The sequence below is a fragment of the Canis lupus genome, chromosome 3 (assembly GCF_048164855.1).
Source record: "Canis lupus baileyi chromosome 3, mCanLup2.hap1, whole genome shotgun sequence".
NCBI lineage: Eukaryota > Metazoa > Chordata > Mammalia > Carnivora > Canidae > Canis > Canis lupus.
In genome coordinates, this window is record NC_132840.1 from 26,279,552 (window position 1) to 26,303,380 (window position 23,829).

General features: G+C 54.1%; 1 protein-coding gene across 6 annotated transcripts in view; it reads right to left on the reverse strand.

Moving 5' to 3' along the window:
* Positions 1–6,680: 6,680 nt before the first annotated feature.
* SPSB1 (splA/ryanodine receptor domain and SOCS box containing 1) overlaps positions 6,681–23,829 on the reverse strand; it is a 69,049-nt gene continuing 51,900 nt past the window's right edge. For 5 of the 6 annotated variants that reach the window (XM_072819746.1, XM_072819749.1, XM_072819747.1 and 2 more), the window contains exons 2-3: positions 18,138–18,978; positions 6,681–8,731 (exon numbers count right to left, since the gene is read on the reverse strand). In XM_072819746.1, coding sequence (XP_072675847.1) covers positions 8,604–8,731; positions 18,138–18,831 — 822 coding nt within the window. In that variant the 5' untranslated portion in view covers positions 18,832–18,978 and the 3' untranslated portion in view covers positions 6,681–8,603. Of the gene's footprint in view, positions 8,732–18,137; positions 18,979–22,874; positions 23,043–23,829 lie in introns of those variants that run through there. The other variant, XM_072819745.1, reaches the window with a different exon arrangement.

Below are 23,829 nucleotides of genomic sequence, written 5' to 3' on the forward strand. Positions count from 1 at the left end.
GTTGGTCCTACTCGTGCCTCCCTGGAACTTCCCTGGTTCATTAGAATTTCCAGAGGTTTGGGAACCTTCCAGAATCCTCTGGATTGACTGTGGTTCCAGCCCTTGTTCCCCATGTTCTTCCATGCTTCATTTAAAAAGGCTGGCCTCAAGTGGCCAAAGTGAAATTAGTGGGTGGGACCAGGATGGGAGATCAGGAAAGAAAGGGAAAGGTCTGTGTCCAGACCTCCAGGGCCACGCCCAGGGCTAAGGGGGAACAGCCCTGGCTAGGAGGGCCTGCTCCAAGGATGCCCCATTGCAAAGCTGTTCTCGAGGGCTCAAGGTTTGTTTTAGACTCTGCCTCTCTCCAAGGGCCCAGTGGTACATATCAGATGGAACATTCCACAATCTTAGGGTGCTGGCAAGACACCCTGAAGTCAGGGTCACACTGCCACCCTAGGAAGACCTGATGCTCTGGAAATCGGGCTCCTACCCTGGCTCCCCTCAAAGCAGAACAGGCTTGGCCTGCACAGGAGGGAGGGGCAAAGCTCTACAAGGGCCCCGTGGGCCAGTGCCAGGGCCCTGAACCCGCTGGGACAAGCTGAACTCCAGCGGGAGGCAGGCTGCTAACCAGTAAGCAAGTTGTAAAAACCCAACTCAGACACAACATCTGGCAGCTGCTTCAAATAGTTCTGTGTCTGAAGTTGGAGTTGCTTGAGGCCCTCCAGTAAATCAAACCATGTGCAAAGAGGAGACTGCGCCGACCTGAAGCACCCTGCTTGGCAAGGCCCCAACCGTGCCTCCAGTCTCTCTTGCTCTTTAAATAGCCTGGGGCTCACATTCCATTTCCTTGTACGATCAATTCGGAGCTGGCCTGGCTGGAGAAGCTGCAGGATGCGAGCTACCTCATTCGGTCTCAAAGAAAGATGGAGGGAGATGGGCACTGAGACTCCATCCTACCCCTGGCCCAAACTCTGTTTCTGATGACCTCTGAGCACTGCCTGCATCTTCCAAGACCCTGCGACCCCTGACTGTAGCTGGCCAGAGGGACACCCAGAGAGAGCCCAAGTACTCTGTCTGCTGTCAGGTTTCCCATTCTCCTCACATCCTGCCCTGAGCCTGGCCCTATGGCTTCCACGTGCAGTCTTGGTGCCCACCCTATAGAAGAACAACCATCCATCCTAAAGCAGATATGCTCCGGAAGAGACGGGGGCAGAAAGGACATGCTGGTGTGGCTAATGATGCTGGGAATCCTTACTTTGTTGCCAGCACCCACCCTGAGACTGGCACTGGGTTACGTTCTCCATGCTCATCATTTTGTAAATCCTCATGATCAATCTAAGAGGAGGTACTATTCTGAGCCTTGGTCTTTTCTTTTTTAAAGATTTTTATTTTTTAAGTAATCTCTACACTCAACATGGGGCTTGAACACACAATCCCCAGATCAAGAGTTGCCTGCTCCACTGACTAAGCCAGCCAGGCGTCCCTAGGTGCCCTGTTCTAAAGATATGTGTAGAGGGTTGGATGATGGTCCTCAGACAGGTGGGTCTACGTCCTACACCCCATAACTTTTGAATATGACCTTATTTGAAAAAAAGCGTCTTTGGGCGCCTGGGTGGCTCAGTGATTGAGCATCTGCCTTCGACTCAGGCCATGATCCTGGAGGTCCAGATTGAGTCCTGCATCCGGCTCTCTGAGGAGAATTTGCTTCTCCCTCTGCCTGTGTCTCAGCCTCTCTGTGTCTCTCATGAATAAGTAAATAAAATCTTAAAAAAAAAAAGAAAGAGAGAGAAAAGAAAAAAAGGGTCTTAGCAAATGCCATTGAGTTAAGCATCTCAAGATGATTTTGTCCTGGGTGGGCCCTAAACCCAATGATGAGTGTCCTTATAAGACAGAGACACAGGAGGGAAGACCACATGACGACAGAGGCAGAGGTCAGTGATGTGATCACAAGCCAAGCACCGCCTAGAGCCACCAGAAGCTGGAAGAGGCAGGAAGGATTCTCCCCTCGAGTCCCCGACGGGAGCACAGCTCTGTCCACACCTTGATTTTAGACTTCTGGCCTCCAGAACTATAAGAGAATAAATGTGTGTTGTTTTAAACCACCCAGTGCATGGTAAATTATTACAGCAGCCACAGGAACCTCATGCAATTTGGAAATTGGGGGTCAGAGTGACAGCACAAGACCACATAGCTCTTCACTGTTCCATACTCTGCCTCCCTGATTATGAGGCTGATTTTTAGAAAACTGACCTCATTTCCATCCAGCAGGATGGAGGCTCTGGGGCCCAGGCAGTTTCCCTGCAAGATGCCTTCCTAGGAAAGCCTTATTCACCAACCTCTGAGCACACAAGGGTCTGGGGGAGTCCCAGGCAGTGTGTGAGACATCACATTAGCTGCTTTTATTGACCACTTACTATAGGCCAGGCTGTGTTCTACGTTCTTCACAAACCTGGGACTCACTGAATCTTCACAGTAACCTCAAGAGAGGAAATTTTCTCTCCGTTTTACAAATGAGGAAACCGAGACAAAGGGAAGCAATGGGGGAGGGAGTCAGGGAACACCCCCTTGGAAAGCCAATTGGAAGTGAAAGAAGCAGGACTGAAAGGTTACATGGAATATGGTCCAGTGCACAACAGGCAAATCCGTAGTGTCAGAGTGCAGAGTGGTGGTTGCCAGGGGCGGGCCAGGAGGAGTGGGGAGGGACTGCCAACGGACACGGGGTCTCCCCTGGGAGGATAAAAATGTTCTGGAAGCAGATAGAGGTGGTGGTTGCACAACATCACAAATGTGCTAATGGCACTGAAGTGTACACTTTAAAATGGTGAACGTGGTATTTTATGAGTTTTACCTCAATTGTTTAAAAACCCAGTTTGAAAAGGGAAAGGTAGGAGTCCTTGTACCCTGTACCTTCTAGGTCTTAGAGGGTCTGAGTAAGAAACTACTGCTGCCATGTCCCAGACGGGGTACAGCAAAGCTCCTGAGATCCTTGTTGGAAGTCACCATCCTGGGTGCGCTGGGGTGCTGGGTGTGCATCCCTGGCTGTCCTGGCTCCGGAGCCTGGACCCTCTGCATGGTCCTGCAGACTCAATATGCAGACCAGCTCCACGGTGAAGCTCTTTGCTTTACAGCTGAAGTTTGTTCTACTTGTGGCCATCACAACCCAGATGGCAAGTTTGTTTAACACGATCAGTGGGCAGGAACTTCCCAAAGTGCTTTGGTTGAAAAAGCTGTAAAAAAGTGGGGCCAATGGCCCAGGTGGAAGGAAGAATGGCTTGTCTGATCCTCATGCTGTAAAGAGAGGAGACAAGACACAATCGGGGAGAGACATGATCCTGGGGGGCACTGAGGTCATGGGACCCACCTGGGGAACCCCCAGTGGACAGCCCTGCTGGACGGCACCTGCACAGTGGCTCCGAGCTCCTGGTTCAGCTTTCTGGACTAATTTCCTTCGGAAAACCAAGGTTCCCTGCCTCCACTCTGGTATTTAAAAATTTTTTAAAAATTTATTAGAGAGAGAGAGAGAGAGAGAGAGAGAGCTCATGCACTAGACGAGGGAGGGGCAGAGGGAAGGGAGAAGCAGGCTCCCCGCTGAGCAGGGAGCCTGAAGTGGGACTCCATCCTAGGATGCTAGGATCACACCTGAGCCAAAGGCAGACGCCTAACCGACTGAGCCACCTAGGCGCCCCCACTCTGGTATTTTTCTCAGGCCACCTGGCTCACTCTTCTAGCCGAACGCTTCCTCACCCAGGAAGATGCTGGCGGTGCAGCCCCAGCTGGGGACTCTGCGGGACATTTGCATGTGCTCTGAAACGCAGGGTAGGGAGAGCTGATTTCCACGGAATCACCCCCACACTGGCGGTCTCCAGACTTCTCTGACTCATAGCCCCTGAAAGTCTCTGAAGGAAATGGGGAAGGCCAGGGGGTCTGCATGGGTACAACTCTGCAGATACCCCAGGCCAATGCATCAGACTCTGCTCCAATGTTTCACGAGGCAGAGTCCTGGACTTTACCAACTGCATCAACGTTTCTGGTATTTTGCTTTTTCCCCAGGGTGCCCTAGTGATTCAGATGCAGGAGGTACCTGCGAGGTTCAGCCGAGGGCCCCCAAGTCAGGTCCTGCTCTCTGTGTGCTTCTGTAAGACACAACCTTAGGGACGGCTGTGAGGTCTACCCTCCGAAGAGTCAGGGGAGGGATAAATGAGGCTTTGACTCTCCTGCCTACAAAGGAGACCCTGAAGGGCTGCAGCTGGGTCTGGCGGGGAGACAGACCCAGGGTAAGTCCATGCCACCTTCCATCTAGCCAGCTGCCCTCAGCCTGGGCTTCTCCATCAGGAACATTCCCTCTGCTCAGCAAAATCATTATCAGACCAGCAGCTGTGCGCTGGCCCAGGAAGAAAGGTTCCAAAGAAGTGTTAGCTTTCAGTTTTCAAGAAAGAAAAAGAAAAAAAGAGAAGAAAGAAGAAAGAAAGAAAGAAGAAAGAAAGAAAGAAAGAAAGAAAGAAGAAAGAAAGAAAGAAAGAAAGAAAGAAAGAGAAAGAAAGAAAGAAAGAGAAAGAAAGAAAGAAAGGAAGAGAAAAGAAAGAGAATAAAAGGGGAAAAGAGAAAAAAGGTCAGAGCCCCGCAGAGGACACGGAGGTCCGAGGCTGGGGCAGGATTTTGCTGAGCACACCAGGAGGACCGCCGGCCGCCCGCCAGCAGCTGAGCCCCAAGAAGCCCTCGGAGAGCCATGAGCGGCTTCCTCCGGGCTTGCTCGGCCAGGACATCATTTGTTGATTCTAGAGCCCAATCCCTAGCTCATGGTTTCCTCCTTGGTTGCCATGGTCCCGTACAGAAAACACAGCAAACTCCTGGCCCCGGGCAGCTCATTTATTTCAAATATTCCTTGCAGCTGGACTCCAACCATGTTTGGGTGTCTGGACTGGAGCATGAACTAATTGCTCTGTCTTCGCCCCCCCCCCCCCCCCCCCCCGCCCCCAGCTCCCCCAGCATACTTTATGGTTCAGTAAAGTCCACATTCCTCATCTCGCCGCCGAAGAGGCGCGGGAGGAAGGGTGGGAGGGAAGCCCGGTGCAGGAGAAGGAGGGGGTGCTCTTCCCATCTATGGCCAAGCCCCAGGCCGGCTACCTGCTCGAAGGCAGGGTATTAATTACAACCACATGGGCTGGTCTGCAAGATGGTTTTATTAAGACTGCTCCCTTCAACACGAAACCCTGCTCCCCCAGAAGTCTCTGGGCAGTACAAAGGGCCTTATTTTCCCTGGGCTTCCACCACCACCACCACCACCACCGCCGCCACCGCCGCCCCCACCCTGACCCCCTGCCTCCCCCTGCCACCTCCTTCAAAGCAAGCTGAGTTCCAACTGCAACCCAGACATGAACTCCAACCGAAAAAGAATTTCAGGCCACCCCTTTCCTCCCAAACACATCTGGGGAAGGCATCTAGGGCGCCCTTTCCCCCAAAACCCACCTTGATCTTTAGAGACTTTAGCCAAGAAGAAAGAACATTTACCAGGAAGCTGGTTTAGGGATGTTTGGACTGTTCTCAAAGACCAATTCCAGTCCAGGAGCTTCCATTTTCCAGAACAGAAGCGCACAAGCTTTTAAAGCATTTGTTTGCACACTTGCTGATGTGGCGGGCCCTGTCCTACAGCCTCATCTCATCCTCGCTGCCCTCCTAGAGATGGGCACTGTGAGGATTACCATTTGACGGAGGCTCATCCAAGAGTGCACAGTGGGGGAGGGGTCAGAGCCAACATTTGAACCCAGGTCTGACTCAGGAGTCCCTGTGCTCGTCGCTGGGCCAACCCACCAACACACTGAAAGAATTTCCCTTTCCTCAGCAACTTGTCCGGAAAAAGAGCTGACACAGTCGCAAACAGTGGTCTCCAAACTCTCTTAGGCAAGGTTGCTTGGGGAGTTTGAGAAAACTGCAGATCCCTGGCCTGGCCCCAGAAACGTTGATTCTGTTTATCTCAGGCAGGGCTCGGAGAAAACGTGCATTTTAGCCAACACCTCCCATGGGATGCCCATGCAGGGGGTGTGAGGACAGCTGGCCAGGAGGCTGTCAGAGAAGGGGACATGGGACTTTGGTCCTAGGGGTCTTGGGTCCTCAGACCAGGGTGCTTTCCACAGCACCGTGAGATCCTGAAAGGCCCACCGGGAGCTGAAATGCAATCTTGCCAATTCTTTGGAAACTAGTCATGACATGTGATCCTATCTAGGAAATTTCTTGACGATTTGTGTATCACTCACCAATCCTCTGAATAAGCCTGATTTTCCTGTCTTCTCTGCTAGAGGGTGAGGGGGAGGACCTGCCCACTGGAGCTGGAGGTACGATTCCTTCTACCTACAGCGCCTGGGCCCCGAGAGGGCTCACACGGGCTTATACCCTGCCCCTAAAAAGCCCACTGTCAACTCAAGCTGTAGACACAGGCGAGCCAGAGGCTCTTGCTGATGCGCAAAATCCTTTCTGTGAGGCTCAGAAAGTCTTAGTCTGGGCTGCAGGCTCACAAACTTCTGAAAAGGGATGGGGACATTCTAGGATCACCTTTCTAGGATTCGCCTCCTGCTGGGGCTCTCCTCACACCCTCTGCCAAAGTGTCCCAGGGGATCATCTCATTATCTATTGAAAACTAGACTCAGGGAGGCCTTGGCCACGCCTCTTCCCCTTTCCCCAAGGCACACAGAGGGACTCAAAAGTGGTTTTGTATTTTAATAAACTTTCCTTTATTAGGTTACTGACTATTATTAACCATCATAAAATAGAACGGGTGTTTCAAAACTGTACAGGTCACAAGGTTCTGAGCTGAGAGGAAAGAAGGGTGGGGCTGAGGTTTGGGAAACCGGGGACAGAGGTGCATAGAGATGACCAAGAGCCCACAATTCATCCAGCGTCCGTGGGAGACGGCTGGGTCAAGGCGGTAAGGCTGGGATCTGTGTAAGTAAAACTCTCTCGTGTGCAACATTCATGAGAACATGACCCACCCTGAAACAGGAGTGAGAAAATGTCTTTAAGAGTCTTATAGGTAAGGTTTCCTCCCCTTCCTCCCCCCTGGAAAAAAACCTCAAAATAATAAGGGGGTAATTTACATTCCTCACCCAGACTTGGCACCAATTTTGTGCTTTAAAAAATATACTCCACTGGAAGACTTTTTTTTTTTTAAAGGTACCCTACAGCAGCTGTTTAAAACATAATTCTTACAGACAAATATATATGTATATATATTAAACATTTAAACAAATAAAGTCATCTATTGTACCTGTACAGAAATGAACAGAAGTCAGATTCTAAGAGAGTTGACTTCAAGATCGAAGAAGCGGTGAGTACGGTGGCAGGGGCTGGGGTCTGCTACGTGGGGGGGCCGTGGCAGGGCACAGGTGGCCCTCTTCTGCTGGCTGCCCCTCCTCACCCCGCCCTGCTCCTTGTGTGGCTCTGGGGGGGGTCGTGATGAACTGAGGCTGCTCCACTCGGATGCAAAGCCCGGACAGGAACACTATGTGGAGGCCTGCGCTGGCTTCCCAGGGGCACCTCACTCTGCTCTCCCAACCCGGCCGCGCCCCTGGCTTCTCTGGGGCTGCAGACCCCACCCATCCTCCCTTCTTAGTTCTTGGGAAGCCAGAGCTTCTGAGGCTGCACATGGGAGATCTCAGCTGGGGAGGCAAAAGCAAAAAGCAACCCCCCACAGAAGACTAAGAAGTAAAACCACGTGCAAAGATGTAGGAGCTGGAGTGGTTAGGTGACTACTTGGAGACACAGGGAGCTGCCACGGCCCCTGCAGACGGGTCCCCTAAGACTCTCATATTGCACGTGAGGCTAACGTTCCCTGAGGGGCGTGCTCGAAAACCCGGAGCAGAGCCCCCTGGAAACTGTGGGCCCGGGGACCCACATAAAGACACCGTTGTGCCCACGTGAGGACATACCACAGACACAGCCCAACAAGAGGGGCAGGTGAGGCACGCATGTCCCCGGGAGGGGCAGGTAGAGCAAGAGCTACAGAACACTCCAGAGAGAGGGGAACGAAACAAGGTTTCCTTTCTAAATGGAATAAATAAATGGCTTTCGTTATTGTTAAAAGAATAAATACAGGGTACCGGGGGAGGGCTGACAGCCGTGGTGATGCTGGGCGCTCATGTGCCTGGGGAAAGTCTTGGCTTCTGCCTGGGTGTCCGTGGGGAGTTTCTGATGTCCTGAGCGTTGTCTGCTGTGCCACGGCCCCCCTGGCCTCAGCACCAGCCCTCATCTGAGCACCTCTTAGCCGCCCTGGGGTCTGCTCTTGGGGTCAGGGCACCTCCTCCTGGGACCTGGCAGGTGGGGGGGGTCCCCCGAGCCACCCCGAGGGCAGACTGGAGCTCAGTGTAGGGCTTCCTAGGAGTCTGTTCTCTGTGTTTTTTTCCAAAGAGGGACTGTGATACGGCATGCAGGGGACTTCTGCCAATGTCAGCATGGGGACAGAGGAGCCTGTGTCGAGCGGTCGGCGTCCGGCAGGGGCAGCGGGGAGGATGGAGAGGAAGAGCAAGGACGTCTTCCTGCAGCCGGATGCCAGTCCGAGGCACAGGGTACCGCACGGCGGCAGGCCGGTGAGGTGGCACCAGGTGTTTGTCGCGCTGGCGATGCAGGGTGGAGGGTCACTGGTAGAGGAGGTAGGCCTTGAGAGAGGCCGGCAGCGGCAGCGTGTGGATGTCACCCAGACGCTCCTTCCCGAGGGCCAGGCGCACTGAGCGGCGGCAGAGATCCATGAGCGGCAGGGGCTCGGCTGGGGGGACCGAGGAGAGAGCAGGGACAGGTTAGCACAGCTCTGGATGGCTCAAGAATGAACGATGCTAACAACAACAGCAATTGTAGCAGTGTTAGGTTCTATTTCATTATTTTTTAAAGATTTTATTTATTTGTTCATTCATGAGAGACACAGAGAGAGGCAGAGAGACACAGACAGAGGGAGAAGCAGGCTCCCTGCAGGGAGCCCAACGTGGGACTCGATCCTGGGACTCCAGGATCACTTCCTGGGCCAAAGGCGATGCTCAACCACTGACCCATCCAGGTACCCCACGGTGTTAGTTTTAACACATAAATAGTAATAAGACAATTTTACATTTTAAATCAACTGTTAATAGCTACCACGGAAAACCTGCTCTGGGCCAGGTACCTTTGTGAGCCCTCATTTAATGGTTTATTACAGTTGGCTATGAGGGACTCGATCCCAGGGAGGCATTATTATTATCCCCATTTTACAGATGAGGACACAGAGGGATAGGGAGTCCAAATAACTTGCCCAGGGTTACCGTGTTGGTAGGAGAAGGAGCTGGATCCAAACCCAGGCCGCCACTGCTCTCACTCAGTGGACAAGCCTTCATTGTGCATCTGATCCAGCACATGGAAGCCAGCCTGTCCCAGCACAGGCCCCAGCTCAGATCCCATACAGGCATTCAGGAAGGGAATCGTTCTATGTTAGCCCAATGCTTGTAGGTCCTGCAGCCGACCCCACCTCACTGGTGAGGGCGCTGAAGCAGGCAGGGCCTGATGTATCCGGGTTACATGCTGGGGTCTGAATCCAGGCAGTCCGAGCTCAGTAACCACACTGATTGCTGTCAATGAGGATGTAAGAAATGCTGGTCCAGGGGCGCCTGGGTGGCTCAGTTGATTGTCTGCTCAGGTCATGGTCCCAGAGTCCCAGAACTGAGCCCTGCATCAGGCTCCCTGCCCAGTGGGGAGTCTGCTTGTCCCTCTGATCCTTCCCCCTCTCATGCTTTTTTTCTCTCATTCACTGTCTTGAAAAAATACATAAAAAAAAAAATTGTAGGGGCACCTGGGTGGCTCAGTGGTTGAGCGTCTGCCTTTGGCTCAGGTCGTGATCCTGGAGTTCTGGGATCGAGTCCCGCATTGGGCTCCCTGCAGGGATTCTGCTTCTCCCTCTGCCTATGTCTCTGCCTCTCTCTCTCTCTGTGTCTCATGTATAAATAAATAAAATCCTGAAAGAAAGAAAGAAAGAAAGAAAGAAAGAAAGAAAGAAAGAAAGAAAGAAAGAAAGAAAGAAAAAAAGAAAGAAATGCTGGTCCAGAGACACACTCTATAGGAGGCAGAGCCGAGGGGCCGTTCCGGGCCCAGCCACCCCATAGCCTGAAGGTGCAGTGTCTACAGAAACCCTAGGTCCTAGGTACTTCTTCCCACCCGACACAGTGAGCTGAGGGCCCAGGCAAGGGAAAGTGGAAATGCCAGTCCAGCCTCAGCAACTGGGACCCTCAAGACTGTCCCAAGCACCGCCAGGGAAACTGAGGTCAGGGCTCATGGCAGCGCTGCTTCGGGCACCTGGATTTGAGAGGAACTTCCAGCTGCAGCCTACAGCCTGCAAGAGCACTTCTGTCCTTCTGTTCCTAGACAGCCTAGGATCTGTCTTCCCCAAAGGGAAGCTCCATGCAGCCTGCATCTCAGATAAACTCTGCTCCAGAAGTGTGCAAGTCACTCCCTGCCAGGCCCTGGAGGCCATGGGGACAGAGTGGGCCCTGGTCTCCCTGCAGTTGACTCTTCCTGGGTCTCTTCCCAGAAGCAGGGTGCAGGTGAGCACACCTGGAGCTGCTCAGGGTCACCCCCCAGCATCCTGGATGTGGAAAGAGCTGAAGTGAGGGCATCTGTGGCTTTGTCCAGGGTCTCCCCTTGACACTGAGACTTCCCTGTGACCAAAAAACCTGAGAAAAAACCCCCAGTATTTCCTTTGAGACCCCACTGCCCCAATGAGAAGTGGATCGAAGTTCTTCAATACTCACAACTGTGTCTCAGAATATTAAAAATACCATTTAAAAACCTCAACTATCGATGAGCAGATCCTATGGCTGGAGGTGTTGGGGGGAAATGGGGAATGATTACTGATGTGTTCAGGTTTCTTTGTGGGAGGAAGAGGGGGATGAAAGTGTTCTAAAACCAATCCTAGTGAGGGTTGCACAACTGTTACACCCTTTAAATGTGGGACTTGTACGGCCTGGAAATTACATCTTAACAGAGCTGTTAACAAAAGAATAAATCTGAGGCTTGGTAACACATTTATTAAATTCCTGGCTTCAAAAGAAGGCAAGCAACTGCTCTTCATCTCTCAGGGGCAGTTGGCCACAGCTAGACAGGAGAAGTATCTGAAATGGTCAATGTTGTTCATGAAAAGCTTTGAAATGGGGCCTTTCCTGGACAGCACAGGATGATTAAGGGGAGCCCTGGCTGGAGGCAGGAGGAGGAGCTACAAGCTCTTGCATGCTTTGGGGGCCAAGCATTCCAGCCTCCTGAGGCGCAGGGCCACCAGGTTTCTCCACCACAAGCCCAGAGAGCCACGAGTCTCCCTCATCGTAAGTGGCCCCACACCCAGCTACTTACTTCTGCCCTGCATAGCAGCCTGACTTCGAGCAGATCACTCCTTCTGCCTGAGCCTCAGTTTCCCCGTCTGTCAGATGAGGAATCTGGACCAGATGCTTCAGTCTCCTCCAGCTGAGATGCTGAAGGCCAGAAATGCCACCCAGTGGCTCTTGGCCTGGACATGCTGAGTGGCCCTTCAGCAGATCGAGTGGGGGGAAACCAGTGGCCCTTCCTCTCGTCCACTCAGGAGCTCTCTCTGTCTGCCACATCGGGCTAGCCCCTTTTTCCCCCAGGATGTGGCTCGGCCCCCATGGGGAGATGGAGGGGCTTCCCCTGGTGGCTGGGGACACTTGAGAAAGTATCAAGAGCCATTGAATGTGGCCAGAGAGCCGTGCAGAGCGACAGAGGGAAGGTTGAGAGGGAGTTCCTGTCACACCCTCTTAGCTTAATGGTTTCCCAGGCATCGCATGGGTACCCTCAACGAAGAGATGTTTCTAAATGGCAGAGCCTGCAACACCACCACCGCGCCCCCTCCCCCCACCCCAGCTTCCTTATTCTCGGTGACAGCCTACCTGAAATTAATGTCATGACCCCAGCAGCAGCTCCAGTTAGTGGAGCACAAATCGTGTGCCTGGTGGGGACTGTGCCCCCCACAATCTACAGATGGGGAAGTGACCTGGGGAGTAGAGAGCCAAGGGCTAATATGTGGATATGCATCCAGATCTAGCCAATTCCATAGTCTGGCTCTCTCTTTGCCAACATGACGAGGAAGCTCCTGATAGCCCCTTGTGCTTTACCCCAAGGGACAAGGACCTATGGCTACCTCCTTCCACCCCCACTGAAAGCAGCTGTGTGAGATGAGGGAGCTTCCTCTGCCTGGCCATCTCTGGACCACACTGAAAAATCCCGGTACGGAGGGGTAGTGAACCCAGGAGGGATGTGTCTTTCAGACATACCAGATCTGCCTGGATGAGTTGCAGGAGCAGCAACTAACAGATGCAGTGATGCATCTTGAGCCAAAAACATGACCAGCCATGCAAGCAGCCCATGGTGGGTCTGTTCTTGGGGGCCACAAGTACAAAAACAGGTCATTTCCCCCCTGGATCTTATAGGGGACAAACGATGATGCACAGGGCCATGGTCTGATTGTTTCTTAAAGGCTGGGCAGAGACCAGGAGTACACTGGCCACAGAAGTGGATGTGGTACCGGGCCATGGAAGATATCGGTCTTGATTTCAGTTGGTCACTAATAGATCCAAGAAGGTCTCCCTACCTCAACACTTTTGATGGGGGACTGCAGGCTCTGTATCCAGCTCCATCCACAAAGCCAGGTACCCACCGAAGTTCCACCAAAGAAGTTTCCAAACAGGGAAGGGAAGAGTTTATTTGATAACCTGTACGAGGGGCCTCAGCCACTAGGCCCACCTCCACGAAGCTGAGGCGCTCGTCCTAAACTTTACATCGTTTATATGAATGGGGTGTGAAGGGCACGGAGTTCAGCACAGAAACTGGGAAGTAAATCAGGTGCTATTTATGGAAAGTTGAGGAACTGGATGGGTATATGCAGGAACTTCCACATTTTTCAGAGAAATGATTACCTGGTGGCCTATCTGAACATGCATGGCCTGGCATGCCCGCCTGCGCCTCTCCCACAGTTCTCAGAGCGACTACACCTGACTCATGCCTCCAGGGCCTGGTGCTGTGCTAGTTCACGGGCTCAGGGTATGAACTTTGGGTCTGCGAGGTCGAGGACAGAGATCTCATGTCAGGAAGTGCCCCTGGTCCAGCCATGTTCACATTCACACCCATCGCTTTCACCTTCCTAAGACTGGCCTCATGCTTACTCCTACGAGTAGCTCACAGTGAAAATGCCCCATGAAATGGATTCTAGAAAGTCTTGGGTGGAGGACGGGCATCTCAGGATATGTGTGCATTTCCCCTCCACATCAAGCAGTTCTTATGAAAAAGAAGCAAGACCCCAACCCCTTGTACATGGCAACCAGGGAAGGATACTTGACACAGTGAGCCTAGAACAGCCTCTTCTCTCCTAAGTGGGATCTTTTCCCCAGAAGGAAGCCCTTGGAGGTTGGGGTGACTAGGAGGTTCTCTGGAGCCCAGCTGGAATGGAGGTGCAGGGGGGAGCCACCATCAGGTGAGGCGCCCCAGGAGGGCTTCTAGGGAGGCCAGGAGGACACCTGGAAGAGGTCACCAAGTGGAAAGTTTCTTGAGGAAAAGAGCTGAGCCCTCTCAGAACCCAGAATCCTGAAAATCCTCACCATACTCTTCTGGGAGCAGTAAAAGGGAGAATTTGAAAAATGGAGGAATGTAGAAAAAAGGATTCCTCAGTGGGAGACACAGTCACAAGCTGTGGGGGCAGGGAGGACCCAGGGGGACAGGGACTTTCCCTTGGGTGACAGCCAGTCTGCGGCTTGCAAGTAGGTCTTTTCTTTCTGTGCTTCTAGGGAGGGGCACAGGCAGGCCTGGAGGCCCAGCTGGGCCCTGTCTCCCCCTTACAAAGGTCATCTCCACCCCTTCACCCCAGGAAAGAGGAAGGTGACACCACAGCTCCTCTGGCTGTGGCTTCAGCCCCAGAAGGTCTCAAGGCTGGAGGAATCAGAACTAGTGGCCTGTGGTCAGAGCTGGCTGGGGACGGTGGGGGCGGCCGCACAGGGACACATTGATTACTCTGTGCCTTTGCTCTGGGCCCTGCCCCAGCAGGGGCAGCAACTCTGCTGGGGAGGGTGTGCCTAGGACACCAGGGAAGGGCCCCCCACTTAGCAACTCTGGCTGACAAGCTCTGCAAACTGCTACTCCCTGCTGAGGTCGGGACCTGGTGTCCGGGGTGGAGTGGGGTGGGGAAGGACGGTATAGAGGTCGTCCCAGACATCCCAGGGAGCGCTGACAGGTCAGATGGCCTCCGAGGCTGTGACCCCGGGAAGAGGTACCTAGCCAGCCCTGGCCAGACTCTGCCTGTCACACTCTGCTCCCCCGGGTGGGCCACAGATCTGGTCTTGCCATGACATTCCTCCTCCTCAGCTGCCTCAGAAGGTAAAGGAAACCCTCCTGAGCAGAAGACTTAGGTCCCCTTCGACCTCACCCAACAAATACCCTATCTGAGGGCCGTCTCGCCTTCCCTTCAGGGGGTGGCATGGGGGTCTCAGGGGGAATGATCTAGAGTCCCTGTCTCCACATCTATAATGAGGGGGATAGTGTCCTCTCTTCTAAATTCAGAACTCTCTGGATCCTCGGAATGTGACCCTCTTGGAAACAGCATCTTTGCAGATGTCATCACTTAAGGTAAGGTCATGCCAGAGAAGGGTGGGCCCTGAATCCAATGGCTGGTGTCCCCAAAAGATAAAGGCAGACCCAGGAGGTCATGTGGCAATGGAGGCGGAGATGGAGTCAGGCATCCACAAGTGAGGACTGCTTTCAACCAGCAGAAGCAGGAGGGAGGCCTGGGGAGGATTCCCCTCAGAGCCTTCAGAAGGGACCAACCTGTCGCCATCTTGACTTTGGACACCTGGCCTCTGGAACAGTGAGGGAATGCATTCTGCGGGTGGTCATCTGTTCCGGCAGCCCCAGGAATCAAACACACCATCCTTTCTGTCCGTCTGTAAACCCACTGCTCTGTCAGGCTTCTGACCCCACCCAACCCTGAAGACTTCTGTCAAGGCCACCAAAGATGGCCTTGATGTCAAAGCTGATGGACAATTCTCAGCCAGCACAGCACTTGACCTGGCATCACCTTGTCCTTCTGGAAGTCCTCTTTTCATGTGTTGTCCAGGCCACTCCTCTCCCCTTGAGCCCCACAGCCACTCTGTCTCCTCTCCCCTTCAACCGCCCTATCCTGAAATACAGACGTGGCCCAGCGCTCAGCCTCAGCCCTGCCCCCTCACTCCCTGGGTGATCTCATCAGGAGGCTCGGCCTTAAACCGCCCAGCCGTGGGTGACTGCCCCAGTGACCTCGATCCAGATTTGTAGAGCTACCGAGATGTGTGGAGTGAGAGTCTCAAACTTAACTCCCCTACCCTGGCCCAAGCCCTAGTCAGGCCACCTCTCCCCTGGATGACTGTCATGGTTCCTCCCCAGCCTCCCAGTGGCCACTCTCGCTCCCACCATTCATTTTGAGGCAGTAGCCAGAGCGATTCCATAAACGGGGCCCATTTATGCCCGACCAGGACTGGAAGAGACATTGAGAAGGCAAGGGAACACTCTGGTGTTGTCTGGCATCGAAACCAGTGGCCAAGGAATTCATGGAATGGATCACAGCTGCAGACTAACAGGCACAACTTTCTACCCAGATCTTTTCCTTCTGCCTTTAAATTTCACTGACTCTCGGGACACCTGGGTGGCTCAGTGATTGAGCGTCTGCCTTTGGCTCAGGTTGTGATCCCGGGGTCCTGGGATCAAGTCCCACATCAGGCTCCCCACAGGGAGCCTACTTCTCCCTCTGCCTCTCTCTCTGTGTCTCTCATGAATAAATACATAAAAATCTTAAAAAAAACTTTTTTCCTTGACTCTCCCTTGAGGGAGGCAGATTTGAGGCTTACCCTCCTGTCTCCTGGTTTGCCTGTCTCTCAAGTAAATCCTTTTCTTGCTGCATCCCGGTGATGGTCTGTGCTGCCCAGCGGGAAGGCAGACTTGGCTTGGGCTACAGCATGACATTTCTGGGGGGTGGAGGGTCCTCATCATCAACCAAGAGAATCCAAGGTGGGCTCAAGCCATTTGGCACTTGGGAGTCTCCATCCCAGACTCAGTTCATAGATGCAAATGTCTGCAACTCATTCCCAGGCCCGTTCCCTGCTCTGCTCCCCTCAACCTCCCCTCTATGTTTTCCCCAACAAGAAAATTTATAAAAGCATCCAACCTCCCATCGGATGCAGAGCTGACAGGGCATCTATTTCCAAGATGCGCATTTGGGCCTCCAGGGCCATCCTAGCAGAACCTTTGCCGAGCTTTGCTCTGACTAAGCAGAGGAATGATGCTGGTCGAATGTGCCCTGACTTGTCAGGTGAACAGGCCAGTCGCCTCCAGGCCGCTCGGGGCTCTGTGCTCTGTGTCAGAGCTGGCTATGTGAATGGAGAAGCCCAGTCAACTCCAACGCTGATGGACCTATTCCTGGAGGGGACAGGGGCTGCCCTGCTCTTGTCTCGACCAACGGTCTCAGTGACCTGGCAATGACACAGGGAGCCCAGTTGTTCGTTCATCTGTCTGTCTGCACAGAATGGGCATTACACTGACTAGGGCTGTGGTCACTCCTCTGTCAGGGCCAGGGCTCCTGAGATCCTAGTCCTGGGCAGGATGTGCCTAGTTCTCCCAAGGCCTGCCCACCCCAGCCTAGGGCAGATTTGGCTGTGGACTTTCTACTACCATCACCTGGGGTGAGAGACTCACAGAACTTGCTCTGCTGGTTCTTTAGATGATGAGGTTTGAGGTTATTTACTTGGGGAGGCTACCTGCCTCTGCCAGGAGTCCCATGACCTAGGGGTACTAGGCTGCACAGGTGAGGTTATTGCCATCACTCAGCCAAAGCCAGAGGCAAGAAGAGAGGGAAGGGGGGGGGGCGTGGACGCTTCCAAAGAGAAGAGTTTAAGAGTTCCCTCTGCCTTATGTCCCTGGATATTTTCTCTGATATCTTCCAAGGCTGAAGTAGGGAAGAGCCATGGGAGAAGCTGAAATTCTGGAGGCTTCCAAGACCAGAGTAAGCATCTGTGCTTCTGACCCCAGCAGGGCCTTCCCTGAATGCTCACGTGGCCTATGGGGTGCCAGGTCAGACCTGCCTCATAGGGATGGTCAACACAGGGCTGGGCTGGGCAAAGCTTTCTGCACCTTTTTTCAGGCTGGGCTCTGCAGATGGTAGAAAGGACCCAAGAAAGAGTAAGGGTCAAACATGGGGATAGATAGTTTTGGAAGCCTAGGACCTCCTGCCACCATGGGGTCCCAGCCCCGAAGCCAAACAGCCCTCCACCTCCTACACTAGGATAGTATCACCACATGGCTATTTTCACATGTGGTCTGAGAAAGGCCACTCCCTTTCCCAAAGGAAAGGGTGGAAATCACTGCTGATTCAGCCTGTTTCTAATCTACACACTCTTCTCCAAGGCCTCCTGACGTCATGACTGAACAAGCCAGGGGACTGTGGTCTAAAGGAGCCAACTCAGAAGCCTCCAGCACCAGAAGAGACTCTAAACCTGTCTAATGAACAAGAGAGGCTATTGGCTTTCATTTATGTAAGAGATCCTCGTACCCTCAAAACTGCAAATCCAAGCCCAATAATATGCTGGCTACTGTATGAGAATTTGGTCAACAACAGATCAAAATTAGAGGTAGATCAACCAGAAAGAAAGAGCAACTACCCATGCATCTATCCATCCATCCAGCCACCCACCCACCCATCCATCCCTTCATCTATCCATCCATACTCCCTTATCTATCCATCTATCCATCCATCCCTTTATCCATCTATCCCCCATCCAACCATCCATCCATCCATTCACTCATTCTCTATCCATTCATCCATCCATCCATCCCTCCATCTACTCAACCATTCTTCTATCCTACCATCCACTCATTCATCCATCCACCCATCCATCCATCCATCCGTCCATCCATTCATGAGGTGCTTGCTATCAGGTAATCTGGCAGATTCCAGCTAGAATTCTTCATTTAAGCAGAGGCAGGCAAGAATAGCCTCTGAGGATCCGAATATGCTGGGATATCTACTTAAAGACGTTTTAGTTTCAATGACTGTAAACTTTTGATCAGGAGCAGCCAGGACCCCAGGAGGTCCGAGAACACTGCCACATTGGACAGCACAGGACACTTACGGTCAAGTCCATTCAAGTAGCGCATGCGGATCTCACAGTGGCCCCAGACGGCGCTCACTACAGGATATAGTTTTTTGCCCTTGAGTCCTCGAAAAGCCACTCCCATGTACTGTCCGTCCACAATGAAGCTCAGAGTCCCGTCATCCATGTCCAGGGCCACGAGGAAGGAGTCGGGGACAATAAATGTCTCATCCGGCTCCAAAAAGGCCGGGTATGTTTTGCTTGGTTGGTTTTTGCCATCATGATAGAGCCGGTTGCGCCCCAAGTCCCAGCCCCAAGACTCATGGTTGTTCCCCACGAGGGTTGTATACCCGACAGAGTGCAGGGGGGCATCCGCTGTCGCCACTCCAACCACAGCGTGTGTGCCCCGCTGCCTCATGGCCCACGTGATCTGCCAAACATGCAGCCCACGCGTGTACCCAACTTTGCCCCTGATGGCATCTGTACTCTGGGCCACCGGATGCCGGTGAAAGATTAGCTTGTCGTCCTCCTTCACAAAGACATTGAGCGATCGGTCATTGTTATTCCATGAGTGGAGCAGCTGGATGTCGTAGGACACGGGGGGCATGTCTAGCAGCAGGTCCAGGCGGGTGGGCTTGCAGTAGTCCAGGCCCTGGAGCTCCTGCTTCAGGGGCCGGTACGTGGGGTCCCTCATGTCCACGGTCTTGATCCCTCCAGTGACCTTCTGACCCATGTTTGCCTTTGGTTTCACCTCTGCACTGAGTCCCAAAGCAAACTCATCAATCGTGGGGCCTTCCGTCTGGTTTTCCAATGAAGCCCAGATCAGTCCTAAGGAAGGTTGGTAGGCGGCCTCTGGGGACTGTAGGGCCCTCCGTGGTGCCTGATGGAAGGAAAGAGAAACAGGCTGGATGAGCAGGAGGTGCGGGAAGAAGGGGAATACAGTAATTAGGAGTATGAGGCTGCCCACGCAGGCACGTCCCAGCTACCTGATGCAAGGCAGGCCGCAGCCATGGCTCTGTCGCCACAGCCACACCACCAGGAAGGCGACAGGCTGTCCATCTGCAGTCGGCAGGGAGAGGTGGGCTGAGGGGCCAGCCACCACGCTCAGTGGTGTTGGCTGTATGGCACTCACCTAACCCTAACCCCAGTTTCTCAGAGCAGAAGGCCCAGTTGGCATGGATGTTGCATCAGCCCCAAGGCAATGGGTGTCCTCCTGGGTCAAAGCAAGGGGAAGCTGATTTCCCTTGCCTGCAGTCTGGAGGGAAGGTGAAGCCATAACATGCAACAGAAGTGGCCAGACCTCGTTTCCCAGCCCCTCTTCTCTTCTAGCACCGCTGCTTCCAAGGGTTCATGCCAGGGAAGGGGACCCTGGTGTAGGTAGAAAGCTCACTTGAGGGCTTGCATGGCACTCAGCTGGAAGGCCTCGGGGTCTCCTGGCTTGCGGTTCCCTGAAGCCACAGGGAACTCCCCAGCCAGCTCTGTGACCCTCCTGGGCCAGGGGTACCAGTGATACTCTTCCCGTGGCCCCTGGGCTGTCCCCTGATCAGGTGAGGACAGAGCTCTCACCCTCCTCCCTCAGGTGGTTCTGAACAACACTAAGAGGACCCCCACTTGTCCCTACCTGTACCCTTTAACCAGCAGCTGTTACTTGGCCCCTCGGGTGCCAACAGCCCATCTTGCGGGGAAGTCAGACCTCTGGACCCCTTGTTCCCACTCTGACTTCACCATCCCGTGGCTCCTCGAGGGAGGTCAGGGCCATGGGACTGGAGGAGAGATCTCACTCCATCTGTCCCGGTGTCTCCGCTGGCAGTGCCAGGAGAGTTACCTCCAAGGACGAGGGTCTGAAATGTGGGGCTGATCGACCACCCCCACCACACCTGTCCCGGTGTCCGGCCTTGGGTGAGGAAAAAGAATAGGTCATTTGGTTTCCGTTTTCTTCCCCGCAAGATTCTATTTATTTATTCATGAGACACACACACACACACACACACACACACACACAGAGAGAGAGAGAGAGAGAGAGAGAGAGAGAGGCAGAGACACAGGCAGAGGGAGAAGCAGGCTCCCTGTGGGGAGCTCAATGCAAGACTTGATCCCTGGACCCCAGGATCACAACCTGAGCCAAACTGAGCCACACAGGTATCCCTTTCTCAAAGGTTTTAAAAGAAACTCTTGAGATCGTTCCTAGGAGCACTCAGGTGTCTTAGGTGAAGAGGGCACAAAGGAATCTGCTGGGGGTTACTGCGGGACTCCCCTCTGTGGGTGGCAGGGAAGAGCACCTGCTGGGAGATGAGGGCCGCCGGTGGTGCAAGGGAATCCGGGAGAGAAGCTCCCAGCGGGGCCAGGAGGAGGGAAGGGATCTGCAGTGGGCTTGCTGTCTCTTGTGGTCGGTCTCCCAGCCGACCCTGAGCCGCCTCCCGCCCCCGGGACCACATCTTCAGGGCAGCTAGGCCTCTGGGAGGCTGGCTCTCGGGCAAGATAAGTGTCCCTATGTGGGAGCACTTGGATGCACCCCTCCCTGCCCCCTCATTGACCACATCCAGCTTCTCACCCTCCCCTTTCTGCTGTGGAATGGAAGGCTCACTCACTCCCTGAGGCATGGTCATTTTTTCAGAGACTCATAGTGTCAAATGTATGCAAAGCTGGTATAGAGCAGAGGTGTCCGACTGCAGCTAGAGGACCATCCCGGTTCTGGAAAGTTCTATGGAGATCATGACCTTAGTCCTGGATCCCCCAGGACAATACCAATTTCAAGCCTTCAGGCTCATTGACTCCTGAGAACCATCAATACTTTCAGGACTTGCCTGTGGCCCTGCGGGGACATCCCGTGGCTTTGGCACCTGCTTGTCTGGCTGTATGGGGGTGGAGAGATCTGGGGTTTAGGGGGTGCAAACATGGTCCTTGTAACTACAGACTGGGAGCCGCCTGGCTGCAGCCTCCCCAGACTCCATTCGAGTATCTTCCTGAGCTGGTCTGGGGCAGTTCTTAAAGTCAGAAGCACCCATATCCATCTCTGCCAGGACACCTCACTCTGGCCGGTGCCCTGCGACCTCTCAGTGCAGGAGGACCCTGTGGGGACCCAGGTCAGCCCTCTGGAGGACAGGGAGGGAGCTCTCAGGCCCCTGAGCTGAGACCTGTACACTTATAACTCTTACCTCAGCTAGACCAGGGATCGGAAACTTCCCGTGTACAGGGCTAGACGGCAAATGTTTTAGGCTTTGTGGCCAGGCAGCCTCAGCGGAACCACCCAACTCTGCCTTGTGGTGTGAAAGCAGCCACAGACAGAGCATAAATAAACGAGCATGGCCGGGTTCCAATAAAGCTTTATTTATAAGAATAGGCTGCTCCCCAGTCAGCCAACCATTGAGCTAGACAAGGGGCCGGGCACGTCATCTCCTCTGATGACAGAGCACTGCAGAAGGCAGGGGATGGAGGTGGGAAGGAATCTGATGGCTGCGAGGTCAGTCCAGCCTCGGAAGGAGCCGTCAGAAAAGACGGCATAACATCCCGGTGGCACCTCGGCTGTCTGTTGAGGCCAGTTCCGCAAGCTCTCCCCGCTCCACGGCCCCCTGGCCAGTCCATTGACATGGCCCTTGCGCTAAGCTCCCGCCCTCTTGGGCCATGACCCAGGGGACTGTCCAAGAGGTGGGGTCCTTCTGCCCCTGGACCACCTGACCTGGAGTAGCGGGAGCCCCTGGGAGGAAGGGGCGCAGGTAAAAGTGTCTGCAGCAGTGCGGGTGGCTCCCACGCAAGGGCACCCAGAGCCTCACCAGGGGGCACGGGCCACCCACTCTGCTGCTTCTGGGCCATCCTGCTGCAGTCACCCCAAGTGGGCAACCACCATAGCAACCCAGGCCACTCTTACCTTGTCTGTCACCTGCCTCTTCCCACCCTGCATCCACGCTACAGTCAGAGCCGACACTTTCTTCTCGTAGACCTCCTGCTGTCCATACCTGGCCACCTCCTTGCCATGCAAGGCCATTGAGGTGGTCCAGTTGCCCCTCCTTCCTTCTATTTTTAAATATGGCTGCAGAGATCTGCCCTTCTGTGGGTCTCCTGGAGCCCTGCCAGCCCCTTCTTGGGGAGAGCTGTAGGGTGCCCCCCCACCCCGGCCCCCGACCAGACGCCTCCCCAATCGCACCTCCCTACTTTGTTCTCCTCCACCAGCACTGCTCCTGAGGACAGGGATGGCTCTGCTGCTGCTGCCGCCACCACCCATCAGCCACACTCAGCCACACACAAGCTCAGAGCAGCAGCGGCTGCGGTGTCGGGGCTACTGGGCAGGAGGGAGTGAAGTCCCGACAGTGCCAGGCTGCGGCTCCTTCACTCCCTCTGCGGGAGTTCCTGTTCAGAAAGCTCACCCACATAGTAGCCTCGGGGTCCCCAAGGCCACACCTGCCTGCCCTACTCAGGGCCGTCCCAAGCCAGCCCTCAAGACAAATTCCTGGTGTACACCTGTCCCGCGCTGCCAACCTCTGATTGCCCAGGTAATAGCTTGCTCCCCGCTGCCCTCAGCCCCTGGTGCTTCCCAAGGCCCAAGGCACACCTGGAGCAGGGGTGAGAGGGGCGACCTGAGGCTCCAGGATGGGGGCAGGGTGGAGATTTTTGGACTGAGTGGGTGGATTGTTACCCTCCTCAGCAGCACAGATGCAGCAGGATGGGTGTCTCAAGGAAGAGTAAGAGTGCATTGTGTACACACACACACACACACACACACCTGTGTGCACATAGGCACTGAAATGGAAGCAAAGTAAAATATGTTCAAAGGAGCTCTACCTGGAGGACAATTCTTCTTGCATGTTACATGGAGTCGACAAGTCATTCTGGGTTGGGAGCTCTTAGTGGCATTTTTCTACAGGTAAAAGTAGATTAAAGTCTCCAAAGGGCCCAAGGAGAAAAATAACCATACAAGGATGGTTCGGAAAGTGCACAAGAGGAAGGACACTCTACACAACTGTCAGAGAGTGTGAAGTCATAACACAGAAGCACGCCTGATTGGGGGTCAAGTTCTAGAGCCAGTGAGGTCGTGGGGCTCAGTGTGGTCAAAGTCACCCCATACGGTTCCAGAAATGCCATATGAACAGCTTCCTCACTGGGAAGGGCAGGCAAGCTGCCCCCTGCCCCCCACCGCACTGCCACAGGCGTCTCCCTTGTCAGTTGGGCCACGTGGTTGTTGAGGAGTGGCTGGGCGGGGGTCACCAGGATTGAGTGTGCCCCTGAGGCTCCACTCTTCACGCTCCACTTCCCTCTGCTCCTCTGCTCCGCTGGGTCCACCAACCTCCCCCCACCCCCCTCCCAGGCCCAGCACAGCACTGGCCCCAGTCCCCAGGGGGACAGAGAAGAGGACCTGCCCCCAACATCAAAGCCAAGCTCGAGGTTGTGTCTGTCTCAAGCACTGGAGGGCTGGGAGTGGGCAGCGGAGGAGCACCCAGTGCAGGGGACGCAGGAACCACAGCCACCGGGCAGGGATACCTGTACTTCATACACTGGCTTTGTGAGCTGACCTGTTTTACCCTCAAGAGGGACACAGAGAGACATGAGCAAACACACCTTAGAAGCTTTAAGATGTTGCATTTACTTACAATCTCATGGATAATTTAAAAGCTCTGGGACTAGGGGTGGGGGGGTTGGGGGTGGGAGCAGAGAGAAAGGGTGTCTGCTGTCAGGCCAGATGCCACTAAGGCCTATGGTCTGACCTGTGGGGGGGGACCCCTTCCCCTCTCTCAACAAC